Source organism: Dendrobates tinctorius, unplaced genomic scaffold (assembly GCF_039654945.1).
Source record: "Dendrobates tinctorius isolate UK_male_01 unplaced genomic scaffold, ASM3965494v1 ptg000007l, whole genome shotgun sequence".
NCBI classification, from domain to species: domain Eukaryota; kingdom Metazoa; phylum Chordata; class Amphibia; order Anura; family Dendrobatidae; genus Dendrobates; species Dendrobates tinctorius.
Genome location: NW_027361675.1, coordinates 62,335,232 through 62,353,274, shown reverse-complemented (window position 1 = coordinate 62,353,274; position 18,043 = coordinate 62,335,232). Strand labels below are relative to the sequence as shown.

The 18,043-nt window shown below is 42.8% G+C and overlaps 1 protein-coding gene across 1 annotated transcript in view; it reads left to right on the top strand.

The window, feature by feature from the left end:
• CALN1 (calneuron 1) overlaps positions 1-18,043 on the top strand; it is a 529,437-nt gene that overhangs the window by 160,256 nt on the left and 351,138 nt on the right. The window contains exon 3 of the mRNA XM_073575115.1: positions 4,131-4,243. Coding sequence (XP_073431216.1) covers positions 4,131-4,243 — 113 coding nt within the window. The remainder of the gene's footprint in view (positions 1-4,130; positions 4,244-18,043) is intronic.

The following is an 18,043-nucleotide window of genomic DNA, read 5'->3' as shown; positions in this document are numbered from 1 at the left end:
GAAACCCGACCCCAATTCAAGTCAATAGGGAATAAAAGTCGACAGTGAGTGGAGGACAGTAAACACACCTACAGTGCACATTTCAATGGCAACGACATCAATTCTTATTACTTAAGCTTGTCAACCTTAATTTACATTATAATAATAGTAACGCATTGAAAACTGGGGGTTATTTGGCTAAAGTTGTGGGGGGGGTACAGTCCAGTTAGGGAGGTAGAAAAACTGGCATATGTTGAGGTGTAGGCTGGACGTTCAGCAGCTGCAATTGGAGGAATTGGAGAAGTCAGAGGAAGAGGAGGACAAAGCGAGCCATTTTGCTGGCAACCTATGTGTCATCAGGGGAAGGTGGTACGAAATCCTTTGAAACCCAGGCATGGTTCATTTTAATGAAGGTGAGATCACCTACATTTTGAGTCGACAGCCGGGTCTTTCTTTCTGTCGGATTGATCCAGCAGCACTGAAGACTATTTCTGATAGCACACTACCAGCAGGGCAAACGAGCTTCTGTAAGGCATATTGTGCCAATTCAGGCCAGGTGTCCAGTTTACAGGCCCAGTAGTCAAAGGGGAATGAACTGTGAGGGAGAACATTGATAGGGGAGGAGAGGTAATTTTGAACCATAGTTGACAACTGCTGTCTCCTGTCTGTTGCAATTGATTCATTATTACTAGTCGTGTGAGCATTACTCGAGAAATCAGTCCACAACATGGTCATGAAACCCCTGTCTCCAACGCCACTTCGGCTGTGTGCACCACGAACACCTCTTCCATGTTGCCCAGTATGGCTCGTGGTAGAACTTGCACATAGAGATGAGCGACTTTGCCTTTTTTCGAGTCGAGTCGAACGAAACCTGACTTTCGCAAAAGTCGGGTCAAACTAAATCTGCCAATTATTGTGAAAAGTCGAAGGCAGACTGAAACACGAAACCCAATGCAAGTCAATGGGGAAGAAAAGTCGGCAGTGAGTGGAGGACAGGAAACACACCTAGAGTGCCCATTTTAATGCCAAAAACATCAATTCTTATTCCTTAAGCTTGTCAACCTTAATTTACTTTATAATAATAGTTAGGCATTGAAAACTGGGGGTTATTTGGCTAAAGTTGTGGGGGGGTAGTGCTGGCTCCAGATTTTCGTGGGCCCAGGGCCAAAGAGTGTCACTGGGCTCCTTTAACACATGACACAATTCATGATCCTTTGATATGGCAGAGAAATAGCGGTACAGTACAATGAAAAATACTTCAATTCTTACATCACATGACTGATATCCATTTTAAATTCTCCAATAGCTCCAAAAACAGACAGTATATTCCTCCATACAGTATTTTGGCCATCGCATAGTGCGCCATACAGAGTAATGAGGCCCATATATTTCTCCATACAGAATCATTGGTCCCATATAATGTTCCATACAGTATATGATGAGCTCCACATAATGCTACAGTATATGTTGTTCACCATGGATGAAGCTCCAGTGTCTTATGGGCCCAAATAATGCTCCATATATAATGGGTCCAATTTCTAATGCTCCAGTGTATAATGGGCCCTGTAAATGCTGCTCCAGTCATTGATGTCCACCTTTGGAATGCTCCAGTGTATGGTGGGCCCCAGATATCATTCTCCAGAGTATCGTGCTCCCCAAAAATTGATCCCCACCTTTAAAACAATTAAATAAGTCTCCTCACTAGGGAATCCCTGTACTCTGGACTCCTCCTCGTCCCCATCTTCCATCTCTCTGCACTTGGACTGTTTGCCTGGTCAGGAAGGCTAAAACAGGCTTCTGGGTGAAGGGGTTAATAACCATAGAAGTAATAAAACAAAAAATACCCAAATTTAGCAACCACTGCCAAATAGCCACCAGTTTTCAGAACATAACTATTACTAAACATTAAAACTAGGTAAAAAGCTTAATTGTAAGGCACTTAGATGCTACTGCAGTTAAGTTCACTCAGATTCAGAAGTTTAAAGTACAGCTGAAGAAACAGATTGGCAGAGAGAAAAGGAAGGTAGGCAGATCATGTCAGAAATTATCTTTACATGTTCCAGCGCAATGTGCCATTTATAAGAAAACCCTCTTAATGCTACAAAATATTCACAAACTTTGCATTATTCATTCATAAAATGAGCAGTATAAACAATTGTGATGAAAAAACCCACAATGTATGAAGATTCAAAAGTGAGAACCTTCAGGCGCATTGAGCCTCAGAGGCCATGTAGGTCACACCTGCTTTCCACAAGGACAGCGGTAAAACTGAGTGGAGAGTTTCAAGCAGCACCTAAAGATAGGAAGTTACTTGGAGGAGTGGGATCCCCTGCCACCTTGGAGAGGAAGGGGGAAAAAAAACTTATGAGCTTTGCCTGGCAGACCTATTGCGCCTGACGCAGGCTTAAATACAGCATGTTTTTAAATATATTATATATTTATTTTAAACTAGCTGAAGACCCCGGCGCTGCCCGGGCATAGTAACTAACTGTGGTTAGTTAAAACAAATTATAATTATCCTCCATCCCATAGTCCCATGCCCATATACCCATCATACATATCCTCCATCCCATAGTCGAGTGCCCATATACCCATCACACATCCTCCATCCCATAGTCCCATGCCCATATACCCATCACACATCCTCCATCCCATAGTCCCATGCCCATATACCCATCATACATATTCGCCATCCCATAGTCGAGTGCCCATATACCCATCACACATCCTCTATCCCATAGTCCCATGCCCATATACCCATCATACATATCCTCCATCCCAAAGTCCCATGCCCATATACCCATCACACATCTTCCATCCCATAGTCCCGAGCCCATATACCCGTCATACATATCCTCCATCCCATAGTCCAGTGCCCATATACCCATCACACATCCTCCATCCCATAGTCATCCATTATGGCATCATAATGAGCGGCGGGGCTTGCAACCTATGATGACATCAGCGTCGCCATGGCAACCATTATGACATCATAATGAGGGGCGGGGCTTTATACACACACACTTTTTCCCCATTATGTAGATAGGGGCAAAATTGTTTGGTGAATTGGAACGCGCGGGGTTAAAATTTCACCTCACAACATAGCCTAGGACACTCTCAGGGTCCAGACGTGTGCCTGTGCCAAATTTTCTGGCTGTAGCTGCGACGGTGCGGATGCCAATCCCGGACATACACACTTACATACATACATACACACACTTGAGCTTTATATATTAGATAAATAGATGAGATTGCACCTTATTACCCCTCACCGGTATTCACACAGGGTCATAGCATTAATGTTACAGAAAATAATGGAGAGAGTAGCAATCTTTCTCTCCCAGACAGTGTATGTACCGGATGACCTCTATTTTCTTGAAAAACATTGGACATATCCGAACAATATGTCATAGATGTCCCCCTCACTTATTTGACCTTATATCTGTTTGGTATGCTTGTTATCCCTACAGTTATGCAATTTTACTTTACCCGCTACTTGTAGGTGGGAAATCTGCATTGGTTTGACAGGCTATCCCAATTTTAGGCTACAAAAACTTACATTAAGGATATATATTATCGGCTAGGATTTTGAAGAGCATCCCCCTCAAAATTAACATGAAAAGACTCATCTCAAACGTCCTTAAATTTAAACCTCCCCTAAATGTAGTAATGTTTTCCTTTGTCAATCATTTTTTCTTAGTTCTAGATACATTAATATTGTATATTTGTCTACATATTTGATTTACATGAACTTATGAAGCGATCCCATGCACCACTAGTTAGACTCTGTACTTTCTTGGTTCAACTTTCCACTCAGCCAATTTTACATGTAGGGTCCAAAAATCCACGTCCAAGTATCTAAGGTATTGACTGAAAAAACACATTAAAATGTTCTGGTTTCATCCGATCTTTGTTAACCAAAACCCCTGTTGCCTTGGATCCTTGGATTCTGCATTGACAATTTATTTTTCATTAAAATATTTTCCAGAGTTTTCTAGAATATTTTCACTAGAATTACTGTGTTTTTAATTTGAGTAATTTTATGTTAGTTGGGTAAACTGCTGACAGAAGATTAATGTAAAATCCTGTAACACATGACAATGCCATAAAATGAACTGCAAAAAAATGGTATATGAATTTCTTTTTTGTAGGGGATGGTCAAGTGGACTTTGACGAATTTATGACAATTCTCGGTCCTAAACTGGTGTCCACAGAGGGTCGGGATGGATTCCTGGGCAATACAATAGATAGTATATTCTGGCAGGTAAGCACTATATCCTGATCATTTAGAATTCTCTTCTCTATTGTTTTTCTAAAATGAGAATTAATGATAAACTGGTAACCTTGAACTTAGAAACTATTTTCTATCATCATGAACAGCATATGGGTTAATATATTTAATTTATTAATTGTTTTTATTATGTCACTGTTTACGCCATGTAATTATGACATCTTAGAGTTATTATTACCAGTTTGTCACCTGACAGCTAATAAATATGTGATGAACAATACTGAGATACTTTGAGATTACCAATTACTGATACTTTGAGATAATTAAAACTTCAGCTCTTGCAGAAGTCACACAATCGGTCAATGTAATGGTAAAAATAAATTTGGTGGAGGAGTTCTTCCTGTACATCTGCTGCCAGGAGGTCTGCACAACATCTGCAAGAGCTGAGCTGCTTGGACCACTCCTTCAAGGCCTCCGTGTACAGCTGTCCAGCGTGCTGATATGACCTGGCCAAGAACTACGAAATGCGGGTGAACAAACCCCTGCAGAGTGTCCTCGGCCAGCTCTTCCCGGGTTATGAGAGTGGACGGTAGATCACACCAGAGACTACGCAGTCCAGGATATGGCCATAAAGTTTCTTGCCCATGTTGGGGCGTAATTCCTCCTGTATTTCTTCCTTTGTTTTTGTCCTGACGCTCCAGACTTGCTGCTACCTCTGTATCCAGTTCTGTATTTTCATATCTCTTATATATATTCTTCTGTAGTGCAGGTGTCATAATCTATGCATATTCTGGTGTTTTTTCATAGTTAACCATTTTGGTTTTTTTTCTGTGCAGGACACTTATTTTCCATCAATTGCACTGATTATTTTTATATTTTTATAGAGGGTTAATCCTGCTATTAGAGGGGTTAGGTATGTGCTCTAATGGGATTGTGGCTGCCTACATGCTTGTCTTATGCTTTTACAAACTTTTATAGCACTGGTCTTCCGCCCATATGACCTCCTAGCTGTTGCAAAACTACATCTCCCAACATGCCTGCTGTAAGAAATCACTGGGAACAGTAGTTCTGTAACAGCTTTTTGGAAACAATTTTTACAACATGTTAGGGGTTGCAGTTTTACATCAACATGCCCTGATAAATGCATGCAATCATGCTATGCTGGGATTTTAGTGTTACAGCAGCTAAAGAGCTGCAGATTTGAGGCCAATGTTAACACGCACTCCAGCCTGTGATCTTTCTACTGATGTGCAACTACAAAGCCCAGCATGCACTGATGGAAGAATGCAATCATGCAAAACTTTGGTTTTTGGAGAGTTTAATATTGCCGCTCCTGTCCACTGTTTTTAGGGCTGCTATACCACACATGTTGCATTGTCGATAGTGGTGCTGAAATCTACAACCTCTTTAGGTTCTTCCACCTCCTCTCTCTGCAGCTGAGTCACATGGATCAATTTTTAAAGGGAATGCATTTATATTGTTTTTTTTTTTTTTAAATGTCCTTAAAAGGTAAATATAATTTGAAAGCTTTTATATATAATGTGTTGCTGATCAGTGCAACTAGAGGGGTGGTCCTGCAACAGCCACTGATCAGTCTGAACATTGCTCTGGCATGCACATCTCCTGCAGAAACTCGCACAGATCGGCGTACTCTATAGGTCTGGCAGAGCTTGGGGTATGGACCCATAGGCTCACTTTTGTGTGATCGGTGGTAGTCTCAGGACCTGGATCCCCATCAATCATGCTCTATAAAATCTGTTCAAATGATAAGTTATCCTTTAAGGGTAGTAGGACCAGTGAGAGAGTCGATGACTGCATTTTTTTTGTATGACTTTATTAGCTTGTGCCCCTCCAAATCTATAATAACCCTGCTTTGTGGTTTTTCATGTCTCAGTCCATATGTGTCCCATCTGCAGAGATGTGATCTACCCCTACCAGACAAGTGCTGTCCAACAAGGCACTGTGATTTTTATCTGTAATGACTGTGTTCGAGGGGAAAATCCGATCAGTAATGATGGCACACGAGTTCTAGAGTCATTGCTGCAAATCGTTGTTAGCTGTTGTGACTGTTTTTAGATTTGTACATTCAGACATTAGTTGTGAATATCAGGAAATGATGGATTCCATGTGTTCCAATAAACTTCCAATTTTATTTAAAAAAAATAAAACAAATTTGGTAATAGTAGAATATATTAGAAGCAATGTATAAATATAATACCTATAGGTATAAGCAGGGAAGTCCCAAACACCAAGCAAGGCCGGACAAATGCCAAAACCCACAGTGCCTGGGAAGCCCACACTGCTCAGGTTACAACTTATTAACAACATAGTATTATGGCTCTTCACCAATTAAATATACCTACTTTTTAAGGGGATGAGGAAACACCCCCAAAACAACAAAGAGATCCATAAAGTTAAAATACTATCAATCTTTATTGAATATTAAAAGAATAAAATTATATATAACAGCGCTAAAACAACAGAAATATTTCTAAAGACACTGAAGCTGATGGTATTGTGAATGTTACCAATATCTTTACAATAGATTCCAAAACCGCTAGTAATATGCCAATGTTAGGGCCCCAGTGGGTATAATATATTACAGAAATGTAATTGAATATTTATATAGTAGATGAAACCATAAGAAATGTTTTCCCAAAAGATTATAATGATAAATAGTTTCTAAAGCAAGCTCAAAGGGTTTTATTTTCAGATTAAATAAAATAAATAGATATAAACAGGCTGTTTACTTCAATTAGAACATATTAGATGTAATAATCATCAATATAAGAATCTCTATATATAAAAATGAATGTGTGTGTATCACCAACCAATCACGAAGCATCTCTCATTTCACCAGAGCTGTTCAAAAGAAGCTGAGCTGTGATTGGTTGCTATGAGCAAAAGTTTCCTTGCAAACAATCACTAAGCATCTCTCATTTCACCAGAGCTGATGAAAAGTAGCTGAGCTGTGATTGATTGCTATGATCAACAGTTTTCCCACTTGACAACACCTCAGCAGACACTGACATGGTGGGAGAAATATAGCATCCCTGGGAACATAAGCTCCCAGCCATTGTCTGCCCCCCTGAAAGGAGCAGAGAGCACATGACAGAAAGGAATCCCCCCTCCCGTGCCCATATACCCATCACTCATCCTCCATCCCGTAGGCACATCTTTCCTCTTAAAGGGATCATTGGTATGGAAGTCAGAGCAAATCCATCCAGCACTTTGGTTTTGACCCCAGGCCTCTCTTAAAGGGATCTCTGGTATGGAAGTTAGGACAGTTCCACTCAGCTCTGTGTTTCTGACCCCAGGGTCTTTTAAAGAGATCATTGGTATGGAATTTAGGGCAAATCCATCCAGCGCTTTAATTCTGACCCCAGTCCTCTCTTAAAGGCATCCCGGTATGGAAGTCAGGGCAATTGCCTTCAAATGCTCTGGTACTGACCCCAGGCTCTCTTAAAGGGATCTCTGTTTTGAGTTCATTCTCCCTTCACCTTTGATGTCTGATGAACTCCCTTTGCTGGTGAAGAAAGGTAGTGAAATTGATTGGGATGGGAAGAACCTGTCATCTGAACTGGCGGAGTGTGATTGGACATCTGGAATTTCTGAGTGGATATAAGGCAGCCGACGCCCTGCAGGGCTGCTGGTGATCCTTTCTGCTCTGAGCTCTTGCATCCAGCTTAGTTCCTGTCTACTAAAAGCTACGTTTTTCCCTGCTATTATTCCATGAGATTTTGTCTGGTTTCCTTAGTGTTTGTATTCAGCCAGTCCTTGTTGGGACTGGCTGAATTCCACATTTGTCTCTGATCAGTTGATCTCTTTGCTCTGTTTTCAGAATATACCTGAGTGCTGATATAGTGATTTTGAAGTCTAGCGACTTCAGGGCCTTTTTCCCTATCAGACGGTTGGGACATTTTTGGTAGGGTTTTTTGCAGATTGCAGCCAGCATCTTTTCTGTCGTGTCCTATCTAGTTAGTTGGGCCCCATCGTTTGCTCAGCCTGTCTTTCTGTCTGTGTTTGTGTTTTCATCTGTTTTTCACCGACAATACATGTTGGGGGCTGTCTATTGCTTTGGAGTCTGCTCTGGGGCAGTTTAGATTTCCCCTTTCCTTCTTTAGGCTTATGTAGTTCTCCGGCTGTGACGAGGGGTCTAGGGCACCTTAGGAACCCCCCACGGATACTGTTAGTTGTGGTGTATAGGATCAAGGGTCTGCAATCCGATAGCTACCAACCTCTCCGGTTTTCTGGACTTAGCTTGTATTTTTGCTTTCTCCTCCTCCGGTGACTCATTCATAACAGATCTCCTGTATGGAACTGGACAAATCCCTCGGCGCTCTGATTCTGAACCCAGGGTTCTATTAATGGGATCATTGGTATGCAAGTCAGGGCAAATCCACTCAGCGTTCTGGTTCTGATCCCAGGCTCTCTTAAAGGGATCCCTGGTATGGAAGTTAGGGCAAATCCACTCAGTGCTCTGGTTCTGACCCAAGTCCCCTCTTAAAGGGATCCTCGGTACGGAAGTGAGGGAGAATCCACTCTGCACTTTCGTACTGACCCCAGACCTCTCTTAAAGGGATCTCCATTATGGAAGTTAGGGTAAATCCCTCAGTGCTCTGATTCTCACCCCAGGCTTCTATTAAAGGGATCATTGGTATGGAAGTCAGGGCAAATCCACTCAGCACTCTGGTATGATGCCAGGCCTCTCTTAAAGGGATCGCCAGTATGGAAGTTAGGACCGTTCCACTCAGTGCTCTGGTTCTGACTCCAGGCTGATGGGATGATGTGGGATATTATGGGTAGTAGTCCGGTAGCTCTGGCTGATGGGATGATGTGGGATATTAGTGGTAGTAGTCCGGTGGCTCTGGCTGATTGGACGATGTGGGATATTATGGGTAGTAGTCCGGTAGCTCTGCCTGACGGAATGATGTGGGATATTAATGGTATTTGTCTGGTGGCTCTGGCTGATGGGATGATGTGGGATATTAGGGGTAGTAGTCCAGTGGCTCTGGCTGACGGGATGATGTGGGATATTATGGGTAGTAGTCCGGTAGCTCTGGCTGACGGGATGATGTGGGATATTATAGTGAATGTGGCTATGCGAATGGACGGGTGTTGTGAGTTCATTTTCCCCTTCACCATTGAGGTCTGATGAACTCCATCTTCTGGTGAAGGAAGGTAGTGAGGCTGATTACAAGGCACCTGAGCAGAATGATGATGACTGGGTGACTGGGATTGCTGACTGGATATAAGGCAGCCGACGCCCTTCTGCCTTGCGGGTGATTACTTTGAGGGATTCTTGCAGACCAGTCTGATTCCTGCTCCTCAAAAGCTAAGTTTTCTGCTCTATTTTTTGCATTTGAGTTTTGGATTTGTTTTGCCTTGTTTTCTGGATTTCTGCCTTTCCCTGCTGGGTGAGCTGAATTCCTTTTTGCTCTGTCTTCAGATAATACCTGAGTACTGATATAGTCTTTTTGAAGCCTAGCGTCTTCAGGGCTTTTTTCCCTATCAGTCTGTTGGCTCTTGTTTTTGAGAGGGTTTTGGCGGATTGCAGACAGCAGCTTTTCTATTCTGTCCTATTTAGTTAGCTTGGGCCCCATCATTTGCTCAGCCTATCTTTCTATCTGTGTGAGTGTTTTTTCATCTTGCTTCACCGTCATTATATGTTGGGGGATGCCTATTGCTTTGGGGTCTGCTCTGGGGCAGTTTAGATTTCCCTTTCTGTCTTTAGGCTGTGTAGTTCTCCGGCTGTGATCGAGGGGTCTAGGGCACCAAAGGAACCCCCCACGGCTACTGCTAGTTGTTGTTGTTAGGTTCAGGGGTCTGCAATCCGATAGCTGCCAACTTCTCTGGTTTTCTGGACTTATCTAGTATTTCTGTTTTTGCCTTCTACGGTGACTCATTCATAACAGATGGGGCTCTACACTCAGCTTTATATATATAGATATAATCATTATCATTTGTTATGACTAACCATAGTTAGTTAATTTGCCCGGGCAACGCCGGGCTCTTCAGCTAGTAAATAATATTATTGCACAAAGTCCACACTGATTAACAGTAATCCTTTGAAGTGAAGGAGTAGAAACAGGTAAGAGGGGTGATAGGTGTTGCAGCTGACTAAGTACATTTTTAATTTCACATCTAATATTGACGGCCTTGTTTCTCACACTGGGTTTTCCTTCTTGATGGCACTTTATGCCCCTTTTATATATATAAACATCTTCCCGAATTGATTCTTTGACAGATATTCTGCATTCCTGCACCTTCACGGTAAGGGATTACTGTCAATCACTGTGGGCTATGTGCAATAATATTATTTATTCTTATATTGATTATTGCTACATCTAATATGTTCTATAAATAAATAGCCTGTTTATATCTATTTATTTTATTTAATCTGAAGATAAAACCCTTTGAGCTTGCTTTAGAAATTATTTATCACTGTAATCTTTTGGGTAAGCAATTCTTTATGGTTTCTTTATGGCTGATGCAGCAAGTTGTCAGTTATAGTGTACATCTGACAGCTGCTGTATTGTCACCCGACAGAGGATGCTATTAACTTATCCGGAAGGTCAGTTTTAAGTCGTATTGATGGTCATTAAGGGGTTAATTTATGCTTATATTTTTCTCACTTTACTTCACCAACTTAGACTATTTAGTGTTGATGCATCACACACAAATCAGAATCCAAAAATATTTTAACACAGGTTGTAATGTAATAAAATAGGTTAAAAGCAAGGGGGTGGATACTTTCACAAACCACTGTACTGATCGGAAATTTGGATTCCCAATGTGGACAGTGATGATAATGACTGTAAAGAGCACTGGACTATGATGGTACTATGTAAGTAAAATACATAATAGAAACATATACTGTATGTGAAGAACATAAATTTGTGCATGCTAATTTGAAAACATTTGCAGATTATGTCAGAGTTCGTATTTTTAGATGTGCGGCAGTATGCGCCAATGCGATATGTGCATAGAAATCAAAGGGTCAATAAATTAAAAATCAGGTCAGTTGTAGATACTACAATTTATGAAGAGGTCGATGATTTTTTCTTACGATTTAATTATAAGTGCAAAAATGCTAGAAAGATGTCAAATAAATTTACTTTAGATACTATAATGTCTGTGAACCTTTTGATATAAAATTAAAATCATACTGTGACTTTACTATTGCCCTTCACAGTTTTATCAGGCTGGAAATAGATTCATATTTTCTAAAGCTTGGACTTGCTAGAAATTCAATTAATAATAAAAAATGGACAGAAATTCTGTTTTGTAAAGGGCACATGTAGCAGTGGCATTTTTTTCTAGTAAATTTAAAGGGTATTGTAAATAATTGCATCCAGCGTGGAAAGTTATGAAACTTAGCAAATCATGTTTTTAGGCAATTTGTCTTTACTCCTGTAAAATGTATGCAAGTGGCATCCTAGTGGGTTTCCCCAGTCTACTTTCCTGCATTTAACTGTATTTATACAAGTATGTACTCATTGGAGTACTGATGCATGCAGTGCAAAGTTTAATACTTGTCTCCACCTTTGAGTGTTGTGCTAATTAGAACGTCAGCACTCAGTACTCCAAATGTGTACATTCTAATATCAGTGCATCTGAAGACAGGGAAAAAGCAGGGGTTTTTAAGCAAGGTACATGCATTTATTTTACAGAAATACAGACAAATCCCCTAGTAGAGTGATTTGCAAAGTTTTGTAATGTTTCTTGATACCATTATAACAAATAAAATAAAAATTAAAGTTTAGTGATTCTTTAAAGAGGTTGTCTGATCTTCCACAACTAAAGTTTATTCTAAAGCACTCATACAAATATGCAACTTATGCCTTGCATCTGCACTGTTTCTTTCCTTCAAGGTTTAAAACAAAGGTAGGGAAACAATAATATTTTGTTTTCAAGAAAGTTGTTCACATCAGTCTTGATGAGGGGGTGTTTTGGAGTGAGAGGTATCTAATTTATTAAAAGAAAGGCACATACTGTCATGGTCAAAAGTGTTAGCACCCTTGAAATTGTTCCATAAAATGAGTACTTCTCCAAGAAAATTATGTTTTGTTATAGACATATTTATTTCCATTGTGTATATTGGAACAACACAGAAATAAAACAGAAAAAAAGGCAAAAACTCAAAAGTGGACCAAACAAAATTGTTGCCACTATTCCAAAATTGTGGGTAAACAATTTTGTTAAAAGCATGTAATGCTCGTTCAAACTTACCTGCGGCAAGTAACAGGTGTGGGCAATATGAAAATCAAACCAGATAAAAAAGGGAGAAGTTGACTTGATCTTTGCATTGCGTGTCTGTGTGTGCCACACTAAGCATAGTGAACAGAAAGAGGAGAAGATAACTGTATGAAGACTTGAGAGCCTAAATTGTTGAAAAATGTCAACAATCTCAAGGTTACAAGTCAATCTCCACAGATCCTAATGTTCCTTTGTCCATGGTACACCATATAATCAAGAAGTTTATAACCCATGGCACTGCATCTAATCTCCCTACACATGGTAGAGAAAATATTATGAAAGGTTACAACGAAATATAGTCCGGATGGTGGGCAAGCAGCCCCAATCAAGTTCCAAAAGAATTCAAGCTGTCCTCCAGGCTCAGGGTGTATCAATGTCAACATGAGCTATCCGTCTGTCATGCTCGCCATGTCTGCCATGTCCGCCATGTCTGTTTTGCCTCATGACCCCTGGAGCGGTGTGCACGCGCATCTCATGTCTGCTATCCTGCATGTTCCCTAGAGCAGTGTGCACACTCACCTCATGAATGTTGGGCTGCAAGATGCCTGCGTTTCTGCTATGCCTTCTGTGATCATCTCTGCATGTCTGAAACCATTGATCATGTGACCTTTCCTGGGTTCCAGCATTGTCTGATTCTACAATCATCTCTGCATGTCTGAAACCCCTGATCATGTGACCTTTCCTAGGTTCCAGCATTGTCTGGTTCTGCAATCATCTCTGCATGTCTGAAACCCCTGATCATGTGACCTTTCCTAGGGTCCAGCATTGTCTGGTTCTGCAATCATCTCTGCATGTCTGGAATCCCTGGTCATGTGATTGCTCTCTGTGATCCTGGAGGATCTTAACTGGAAGTTCTCCCCTGGTCCTGACCCGGAAGTGGAGGTGCTACTGCCCTATATCTGACCACCCCTCCCTATGCTCAGGGCCTGAGTATTGTGCTGCTTCCCTGCATGGCTGCTTGGTCTGCTGGGTTGCTCCCTCTATTCTGTGCCCTTGCACTCTGCCCTGTCGTGCGTCTCTGCACACGCTCCGTGCTCGTACTCCGTCTGTTGTCCCGTGCCTTGTCTAGTGTTTGTCCTTTGTGTCATGTTTTGTCTCTGCTCTGCTTTGCCTTGTAGTCCTTCCTTGCTCTGATTCCGTTCTGTGCTCCTGTCAAGCTCCCGTTTCTTGTTCCGTACCTTGCGTTGCTCTGCTTTGTTCTTCCCTATGGTCTCTGCTTTGCTTGCTCTGCCTCGTTCTCCCCTATGGTGCTCTGTAGTGCTCCTTGGCACACGCACTATTCCTCCTAGTTTACTTTTGTGCTCTTTTCCAGGTCTAGTCCCAAGGCTCTGTCTTGGCCCGGCTCTGGGCTTTGGCCTACGCTCCACTGCTAGACTCTGTCCTATTGTGCTCTTTTCCATGGCTAGTCCCAAGGCTCTGCTTTGGCCCAGCTCTGGGCTTCGACCTACGCTCCGCTGCTAGCTCTGTCCTGACTCCGTGTTTCTGCCTATGCTTCCGTTCCTGGTTCTGTCCTCTGCCTAAGCTCCGCCTGGTTTCCTGTCTTGCCTTGCTTCGCTGCTTCATGCACCCTGTCCCTGGCGTGTCTCTCTACACGTGCAGGCCTTGCTTTGAACCTGTCCCTGGTGTGCCCTTCGGCATGCGCAGGTCTCGCCTTGTACTTTGCCCCTGGCATGCCCTCTGCATGCGCAGGACTCTGCCTCGTACTCTATGCCTTGTCTCTGATATTTCATGCGCTCTTGCACCTCTCGTACTAGGCTTTGCCGTGCTGGCTCGCACGAGTCTCTGTCTTGTACCTTTGCCTAGCCCTGCCTTGTGGCTCCATGCCCTCTTGCACGTGCCTGGTCGCCCATTGCCTGCCTGTTATGCCTCAGCCATGCCGCTCTTCTCGTGCCCGCCTGTGTGCCTCAGCCGTTCCCGCCATCCAGTGCTATAGTAGTTACCGCTTGTGTGTGCATCAGCCGTGCCACCTCTAGTCGTGCCCGCCTGCCTGTGCCACCCGCCGATACCGCCTGCCAGTGCCCCAGCCGTGGTTTCCATGCTCCCTTGCACTCAGGCTGGTTCACGCACTGTGCGTTTTCGTGCTACTCTTGCACAAGTCTTTTGCTTACTTTGCTCTGCTTTGAACCCCGTCCTGCTTGCCGGATTCCGTAACCTGCCGACCGCTGCCAGAGGTCCGGACCTAGATGACTGTGGCCTGATGTCCGAAGCTGACTTAAGCAGCCTGATTCCTAGATCCTGTCGGTCGATGCCAGCACTCCGGATCCCGATGCCACGGCACCCTATCCTGGACCCTGGCGTGTTTCTTGACACGCATCATGTCTCTAACTTTTTCTTGTCTCCTTGCATGGAACTCTGGTCTGCCTACCGGAGGCCGGATCCTGCCGATCACCATCAGAGCTACTGAACCTAATGTCCTAATTGATCGTTGCTTGCCGTCTGGAGTCTGACATCATCGTGCTTCTGCCTACCATCTTGCACGTACCATGCTTTGGACCTTGGCGTGCCCTTGCACGCACTTTGCTATGTGTTCCCTGTGTATTTACGTTTGGCACCTGTTATTACCCTGAAGTGTTCTTTAATGAAGTTACTTTGAATTAACGTCTTGTCTCGCCTTGTCTTGTTTCCCTGAGCCGGCTGTCTGGTCCAGCTGCCGTGGTGGCTCACCCCCTTGGTCTTGCCCCTGACACCCCCTGTATAGGGGGTGGCTCCTCACTAGGTCAGCTTGCCCTAGGTGGGTGGGTGCCACGGCCCAGAGGGTCCACTCATTCAAGAAAAACAAGTCAGCGTATGCTGACGCTTGTCACACCGTCGACATTTGAATGAAATTAAACACTATGGCAGGAGACCCAGGAGTACTCCACTGCTGACACAGAGACATAAAAAAGTTAGACTGCAGTTTGCCAAAATATACGTGAGTAAACCTAACTCCTTCTCGGAAAGCGTCCTGTAACCAGATGAGCCCAAGATAGAACTCTTTAGTAAACCATATAATTTTACAGTTTACCGAAAATGGAATGAGACTGCTAAAAAAAAGAACACAGAACCTACAGTGGTGGACACTCAAAAATGTTTTGAAGTTATTTTACTGTCTCTTGCTCTGAATGTCTTGATTGCATGCAAGGCATCATGAAATCTGAAGATTACCAAAAGATATTGGGTCCTAATGTAGTGCCCAAAGTCAGAAAGCTGGATTTGCATCCTAGATCATGGGTCTTCCAGCAGAACAATGACTCCAAACATACTTCAAGAAGCACCAAGAAATGGGTGGAAACAAAGCGCTGAAGAGTTCTGAAGTGGCAATCAATGAGTTTGGATCTTAATCCCGTTGAACACCCGTTGAAATAACTTAAAAAAGCTGTTGGGAGAAGACATCCTTCAAATATGAGAGAGCTGGAGCAGTTTCTAAAAGAAGAGTGGTCCAAAATTCCAGTTGAGAAGTGTAAGAAGCTTGTTGATGGTTATAGGAAGTTATTGATTGCAGAATTTATTACAAAGATTGTGGAACCAAATATTAAATTGAGGGTGCTAAAAATTTTATCCAGCCCACTTTTGGGGTTCTGTGTAAAATTATGTCCAACTTGCCTTTTCTTCCTCTGTTTTTTGTGTTGTTCCAATGCACAAAAAGGAAATGAATATGTGCATAACAAAACATGTGTAATTGCAATCATTTTCTGGGAGAAATACTTTATTTCCGGTGACAATTTAAAGGGTGTCAACAATTTAGTCCATGACAGTATGTCTTAAAAGTGGTGATCTTCTCTGTTCGTTTCACCACAAATCTTATTCCATGGTAAGATTTTTGGAGTAAGGTTTTCTAAAATTTGTCATGAATGGCAATGGTCAAACCTGAACAGTAAAGTTTGGGGTCTGCACCAAACACCTAGTGTTCGGGCATGGACCCCAAAGACGGACTTCTCCAGGAACATCTAATGTTCATTTCTGAACATCTGATGTTTCCCACACTGTCATCTGCATGACAGTGTGAGAACCACTGGCCGCTCTAAACCAGCTGTGGTTCCAAAACTGTCAGGTAACAGTGTGAGCCATTAGCTTTTACCGGCAGTAAAAAGGTTACCTCCTTTCACACGCATTGGCTGATGAGAGAGTACTACCCCATCAGCCTACTCGTAATGTCACTGAAAACAGCAAGAACTTGAGTCCCTGCCCTGCATATCTGTCACTTTTTAGACAGCCAATGATCATGTGGGGTTTGCTTTCCAGTCACTGTAATGCCATAAACATCTTGGTCGTGGCATTACTGTGATTGGCTGGCCGCATGGAGTCATCACATCTAAATAAGACCTGTGACACCACGCTCAGCACACTGTGCCCTGGGCACAGGCAGTGTCGGGAGAGGTGCTGGTGAGAGAGGGACAGAATTATAGCTGCGTATTAGCCAGAGATTCAATCACATTTATATTTCTGTAAAGTACAACAGCAGGACTTCTTAGGGCTAATTATAATACATATTCATACTGCTGTTAGTAGCACCTAGGGAGAGAATGAGCTGAAGGGATCAAATAGGACAGGATAGGGTGAATTGCAAGTCCTTTATGCTGCAGCCTGTAACTGATACCAAAACTTCTTTTCAGGGCTAATAAAATTATTTTTGTTCTTAATCCTGAAAATTGTTCTGAGCAGGGAAATATTATACACCATTTTTACTGTGGCTGTTGAGTGTCAACAGCAAACAGCCAGACATTTTTGGATCTCAATAGGATTGCTGTATTGATTCTGGAGTCTCATAAGTCTTCTCAATTGGGCAAATTTGCCTGGCATTGTAATACTGCAATTTTTTTGAGCAGTGAAATTTTATATGGAATTTAGCATGCTACAAGTGTGCCTCAAACCCCCCAAAAAAGAAATAGTTTTGTTAAAAAATAGCATTTCTATATTTATACTACACTCTGATACATCCATCTGAGGTGTGCAAATTTGCCTGGCATTGTAATACAGCCTTTTGTTTTAGCTTTAACGTTTTATATGACAATTATTGTGCTAGAGTGGACCTCAAAAGTCCCCCAAAAATCTTTGTTAAAAAATCGCATTGCTATACTGATACTGCAGTTTTATACATCCATCTGAAGTCGGCACATTTTGATGGCATTGTCATACTGCAATTTTTTTCAGCATTGACATTTTATACAGCATTTACAGTATACTGTCACGCTTACCTCCCCGGCGCCAACTCATCCTGCGGCTTCGACGGCTGCTGCTCTGACCGCCGCAGCTCTCCCTGTTCAAGCTCCTGCCACCGCCGCTCTGTCAGTCTCTGCTGTGGCTCACTCCGTCATGACACCGTTGGCCCCCACTGCCTCCCATGCCTCCACGCTGCTCTGCTCTCGCCAGCACCTCTGGTCCTCTCGGCCTGCCCCCTCTGCTGGCGACTGTCCATCAGCTGCTTCTCCTCTTGTCCTGCGGCCGCCCTCTGCTCCCTCCCAGGTACGCAGATGCACGCCCCCTAGACAAGGCACCCTATCTCTTGGTCCTATGACTCTGCCGCACCCTGACCCAGAAGTTCTACACCATGCCCTATATCAGGCAGCATCTCCCTATGCTTGCTGCCTGACTATC